General features: G+C 42.7%; 1 protein-coding gene across 1 annotated transcript in view; it reads right to left on the bottom strand.

The window, feature by feature from the left end:
* Positions 1-6,637, bottom strand: part of met (MET proto-oncogene, receptor tyrosine kinase) — a 42,395-nt gene that overhangs the window by 8,595 nt on the left and 27,163 nt on the right. The window contains exons 11-12 of the mRNA XM_030769179.1: positions 3,975-4,193; positions 2,034-2,180 (exon numbers count right to left, since the gene is read on the bottom strand). Of these exons, the coding sequence (XP_030625039.1) occupies positions 2,034-2,180; positions 3,975-4,193 (366 nt within the window). The remainder of the gene's footprint in view (positions 1-2,033; positions 2,181-3,974; positions 4,194-6,637) is intronic.

Raw genomic sequence — 6,637 nt, 5'->3', positions numbered from 1 at the left:
GAGAGAGAGAGACACACACACACAGACAGAGAGACAGACAGACAGAGACAGAGGAATGAGAGACAAGTCAAACATTCATTTGGCCTGTGTACAGCTAAATTAAATTCAGTCAAAGCCTTAGATGACTTTGTTGTGGCTCAGTCCCATATAGAGGTTAAGAGTGGAGACATTAACTTCACTGAGAGAACAGAATGTTTGTTACAGTTCCAAATCACAATTTCTGTGACAAAATGTACTGGGCCGAGTGTACAATGCAGCATAAAACATTTGGACTTTGTTTTTTATTTCTGTATCATGGTGTTCTTACCAAATAACAACTGATAAATCAAACAAATCTAACAGTATTAGCATTTGCTGCATTCCACTGTCTCTGAAAACTCTGAGTTTCAAGATGCGAACAATTGGAGCATGTGAGGCCAAAACCGTGTCCTCATGTACACCCCCTCACTGTTTCCTGCTAAAGATGCCTGTTAGACTAATAAAGTCAGCTATCAAAGTCACCAAAGAAGAAATGTAAAAATGGATGATCTTTACGTTTAATACACTGTAGCTCTGAAGTAGACCTAACTTCTTTATAAAAATGAATTGATGTTAGTTGTGCTATGTTTGTGTTTTCCTTTTTAAGACTGATAATATTTTAGTTCCTGATAAAGACAGCTTTGTTTCATAAACCTAAATCGACATACAGTCAGAAAGGAACAGTTTTACTTTAATGGTAAATTGGGTCAAGTAACAGGTCATATTTTATGTATCTTAGTTTTGTATGGTCTTATATCAGACATCTTTATATATTGCTAAAGCCTCACACATGATGTTTGTGTGATATTCACACACTGAGGTGTTGAGGCAGATGGCTCTGGACCTTAGAATCTCACAAACACACACACACACACACACACATGCACGTGCACGCATACACACACACGTACACACACACACACACTTAGTATCACTTTGGGAATCACACTTTGATGCAGTGGCTCTCCACAGAGCGCCGTGTCATTGCCAGGGCGGGAAATTGGATCAGAGACACTGACTCTCTTGTGTGGATGAATGTGTTATTAAGTTTGGGCTGAAATGAGTTTTTCCCCTTTTGCTGAATTTTGATGGAAAGGCAAGCGATCAGAGCAGATTAGAGGCAGCTATCACAGATGCTGCCCTCTCACCATCTCTCTCTCTCTCTGAGGAGGGATAAAGGCTTTATGCTAAAGGCAAGGTGCTCAGCATTCCCTGAATATGATGCCCAAGCGTATCAGATAGTCTGGGGCTAACGTCTGGGGCAGAAACCTTTCTTTTATTTTCCTCTGGACCTTTCCAGATGCTTGAGAGAAAGCTTAGCTCATATCATCCTTTGTGTTTTCATTTTTAAATTGTTGTAAAATATATCCAAGATACGTTTGCGTCATGGCTTTATAACACACAGACTTTGTTCCTTACACTATCAATAGTCTCATTCATGAACTCGTATACAAAATCGCAAATTCACCTCAAACTAACATTTATCAAACATGCTAAACAATACACATCAACTGACGTGTATATAAGAGCCCAATCAGAGTTTTCTCCTTCTGTCTCAGTCTCTTTCTTTCTTTCTCTTTAGCACACAGCCAGACACACATACACACTACACAATAAGAGCTAAAATACTAATGCGGAGTGCAAACTGAAATCTTGACAAGACCATAACCTGGAAATTTGTCCAGGAAACATTGTTAGAATCTTGTGTATTATTGGCAAACGTTCTGTGAGGAAAAGAGGTGAGCCCTCTCATAGTGGGTGGTTAAAAGAAAAAAAAAAAAAAAATTCTTGTGGAAAGACAAGCCAGAAATGGGCAAGCAGTCAGTGAATGCCTAATGGAACAAGGGCCTTATTGAACTGTGGAGTAGAGCACTCCTTGAAGAGGGGCACTTGAAGTGGAGAGCATGAACTTTTGAGTTGGACAAGGGGGGGGGGGGGTGCTGGGGTGGAAGGTGGTGTCTCTAAGAGAAAATGGGTGAACAAGGGGAGGGGTGGATTCGATTCTGCAGTCTTACCTCCACCTCTAGCTTGCTGGTGGCAGCATGGAGTTCCATGGGGACGGTGCATTCCAGAATATCGCCCACCAGTGTGACGCTTTCACAGGTCCGGTTAGACACCCTCAACACCTCCCCTTTTACCGCCTCCAGATCAACACGAGGAACCTGCCAGGGAAAGGGAGGTCACAGCAGGTGGAGTAATGAGAAAGGCAGGAAGAAATCAGATGTTTGACACAAAAAGTCTATGAGGCTTGTTTGAGGCATAAATACGCTCAGACTTTCTCTCTCCCCCCCTCTCTCTCTTTCTCTATCTCCCTCTCTCTGTCTCTCTCTCTCACACACACACACATACACACACTTAAACTCTTTCTTTCTCTGACTCTCCTACCCCACACACACTTGGGAACCTCAGCCATATTAAACAAATGAATAACAACAAAAAAAAGTTCACAAAATAAACTGAATGCTGTGTGGTTAGTGGTTTCCTCCCATTTAGCGAGCTAAAGATGGAGGGCCATTAACATCTACTGAGGAAAAAAAAAATTAAATAAATAAATAAATGGGGAAAAAAAAACCCTAAACATTTTTGCCTTTTTGTCTGAAGTGCACAAAGTTGAGAGTTCTATGCGAGTGGAACCCATGAAGTCTAAACGACTCCATTCGCTATAGAAAAAAAAAAGGCACAGCCTTGGTTCTGTTATGCGAGGGGCAGCAGAAGGCAATAAAGACAGCCATTGCATTCCTCACATGACAGGCTGGGCTTCACAAATTGGACACACGGTCCACTCCTGCACCTGTTCTCTTGCAGAACAGGCCAACTGAGGCTTCGCTTAACGCAGTCAGACAGCATAGCAACAGCATCCTACAGGGCCTAAAAAACAGCCTTAATCTTTTCAAACCATGTGTCTAGTCCAAATGAATCGCTATACATGTGTGTTATAGGGTTTTCTTTCTTTTTACATTTTTTTTTTTACAGATTACTGAGGTGTAGACATCTGATGTTTGCCTAGCATTGATCCTGAAAACTGGTCCAAAACCTGATTCTCTGCAGACTTGAGGAGGAACAGTCGTTCTCAGATAGTATAAACCGTTATGTTTATGCTGACTTTCATGTAGCGTGGACTCTTGCTGTAGCTCCATTCTCTGAAATTTACTCTTGCTTGCAAGCTCTTTCTGCCAAGCGAAATTTAATTTACACAAATAAAGAGTTTCCATCTATTTGCAACCCAAACAAACAAATTGCATGGGAAATGAAACGGTGTAAAAGAGCCTCTGGTGCCATGGTTTCAAACGACATTAACCCTTAATAAGAGCCAAGATAAACTGCCGCTCTTTCAGGTCCTATTATTGCCTGTGTGTTAACATGCCCAATCAGCACAGAGACCTCACAAATCCCACCGCCCGCCACCCCTGGGGAAGGGGGTAGGTGAGGGGGGGCGCAGATGGAGGCCAAAGGGACGTGGTGGGGATTTGCGCCAGGCCGAGATCTTGCATGGGAAGAAAAATGAGGATCTCACGCGACCCCCTCCCCAACCCCCACCCCCCAGTCCTCAACAGCTGCACTTCAGCCCTGACGGGCAGTTTAAAAAAAAAATAGATCTTCTATTTCATTGTTAAAATTCTCAGTTTTTCAAGCCAGCAAAACCATTTAATGGTGAGGATCTCACCATGAATGTGTCAAATGCGACGACCTTCGGGATTTCAAGAACAATACGGGATTGGAAGGAACAAGCACTGTATGAAGGAGGAGGTGGTCAATGGGAAACAAACTATACTTCCTGTTTTGATTAAGTATTGTTTCCTTCCACCTCAGTGATCCCAATGAATCTGTGGGCAAGTGTGTGTCAATATGTGTGTGTGTGTGTGTGTGTGTGTGTATGTGACAGAGGGAGAGAGAGAGAGAGAGGGAGAGAGAAAGAGAGAGAGGTTATGAGTGTCACAGTAATGACAAGCTCTTACCTTGATTTCCAGAATACTCTTGTTGCCTTTGGAGGTGACAGTGGGCTTCTGAAACTCCTCAAACTTTGGATCCTCCACGTAGAGGAGGTCAAACTGGGTGGTGCAAAAGCCATCCAGCACAAAAGCCATCTTGGTTGCCACTGGGGGCCGTACGTTCAGGTCTTTAAGAGAGGGCGTGATGCACAAAATGGCCAGCTTGTCTTCATCCTGCATGCAAGTCTAGACAAAGCACAAACAAAACAGAATGTGTGTCTTTGGCCTTTATAACGCTGCACCAAACGCTTGCCTAGGCAAGTCAGTCTTCCCACAGCTTTTTAACTTTATCTTAGTGACCAACTATCTGAGCTGGATTACAGTACAATGCTTTCATGCAGGAAACAAAGTGTGATGTTTTAGAGACACATATGAGGAGCCTAAAGAAGCTTCTCTCTGGAGAAAAAAAGATTTATCACTGAGTGGTAATTGCTCATGGAAGCCCGCTTTGAATACTCATCTCTGCTTACTGGAGTCAGAATCAAACTGAAGACAGAATCTAAACATCCGTATGATTTGCCTATAGGTTGGTTTGATCCAGTGTCATATGGTCCATTTGATTTCTGTTTCGGCATGAAATCTGAAAGGTGTTGCGCTCAGACTTCGGGCAGTGCAGTTTTGACATCTCTATGTTATTATAATGCTTTCATGAAAAAAAAAAAAAGAAAAAAAGAAGGTGCCTTGGGATACGTTCTCTGTGCAGAGGCAGACATTCCATTCCCTGTGCCAGGGGAGGTTACGAAACCAATGTTTTATCAAACAAAACGCACTGTGCGCAACACGGCGAAAACAGATGGAAAAATCCACCGATCGAATTTCGTCACAGTCAAGCTAGAATGCGGATGATAATCATCTGTAAGGAGCCTTACGTGGAGAGAGAGAGAGAGAGAGAGAGAGAGAGAGAGAGAGACTGACTGGAGTCACTGTGAGAGCGAGAGCTTGCCTCCTGTATGAGAAGTCTGAATAGGAAGACCAAGCAGGTGCCAGATTATGACTCCATCTTTTGGCAGCTTTCTTCCGGCCTGTCGTCCTTCCCATCCACATGCTGCCTCTCTTTGGCTGTCACAGTGCTAGACCGTTTGCTCAGTGTTTTGTGTTACGCTTGTCATTCCCTTGTCACTTTTACTCAACGTCTTGCTTTCAGCTGCATGCTTTGCGTTGTTTTTTTTTGTGTTTTTTTTGCAGCCTGGGTTATGACAGGAATCTCTTAAAGGTTTGATGAGATTATTTGTGAACATATGGAAGACAGCGCTCTTTGCTCTAAGAATCTGTGTGCAGGATTTCTCCAAAGACAATTTGAATCTCCTTCTGGAATCTTGGCTCAGTAAGAAATCATAGTAACAGACTCAGAAACTGTATTCGTAACACACTGGCTTAAACTCAGCGAGAAACAGAGGCTTGGATCCAACCGTGAACATTTGTAGCATGGTTAAGACCACTGATATCGCATATTTATCCGATGCGTCAAAGGAAAAAAGTTCTTAAGCAGATACCCATGAAATACCAGGCAAGCCTACTCACAAAGCATTAAAAGAAAAAATGACAAGTGAAAGCCATTCTCATCCTCTCTCTTTCACCAAACAAGGTGAAAACGTGTTTTCTGTTTGGTATTTGATCAAGAGTGCGAGAGTGAGTATTCTCTATCTCCTGTCAAACACAGTTTGGTTTCTTTCCACTGATTTATGGTCTGTATAAACATTTTATCGGTCAAATAAGAAACACATTAAAACCCCATCTGCTAACATCAGTCCCATCAGTCTAGGTTGGGTGCCTAGCTCACCAGCTTGCTATCTTGTGTAGCACATTAGAGAATAATACACTTTCAGAACCTTATAAAATCATTGACTACGCGCTCCCAAGTGCCTCATTTGTAACCAAAGCAGCTTCAGTTATGAAAAGCTTGTGGTCTCTTTGACTTTTGTGGCTACTTCCTGTCGACGGTTTTTCCCCGCCCGCCACCATCCTTCCCAGCCTGGTCCCTACTGAGCAGTATCGCAGATGTGAAATATACACACACGCCACTGACCCCCGTCCATTCACATCCAAACAAAAAGCCCCCCCCTCCTCTGTTTTTAGGAGAAAGGGACCTAAAAGGACAATGCAAATGGATGTAGCTAATGTGTACTTTAACTTTAACAAATGAGCCCATGGCATATTTGTGCAATCACGGAGACTTTACTTTTAAACACAGCACAGCACCCCCCCCCCCCCCCCCACCCCCGCCCAAAAAAAGACCCTTGGAGATGCAAGTCAAACACATTGGAGGAGGCTGAATATCAGCTGCTAAAGAAAGAAAGACAAAGGAACAGATCAGGGATATGACACATTAAAATGGAAGCAAAGTGACCAGAAGTTTTTCATTTCAAGAAACGAATGTAAATATTGTGACAGCTCTGAAGCATATGATCTGTTTTATGTGAGCTAAGGTAACTGTATATTCGGATGGAAGATAAAATCTTGGCATTGAGAAACACAGAAAAAATGTCCGATGTAAATCGAAGTGCTGTAGAGATATTAAAGAGGGTTTTATGGGCACTGATGTCTATCGTGTAGATGTCCTGAAGTGAAGATTAAGGAAAATGAGTTTCTGAAAGACAAATGACCTCCTCACCCCCTCTGGGCTTTGATTG

Source organism: Chanos chanos, chromosome 1 (assembly GCF_902362185.1).
Source record: "Chanos chanos chromosome 1, fChaCha1.1, whole genome shotgun sequence".
Taxonomy (NCBI): Eukaryota; Metazoa; Chordata; class Actinopteri; order Gonorynchiformes; family Chanidae; genus Chanos; species Chanos chanos.
The sequence above is the reverse complement of the archived record's forward strand: the minus strand, read 5'-3'. Positions and strand labels throughout refer to the sequence as shown.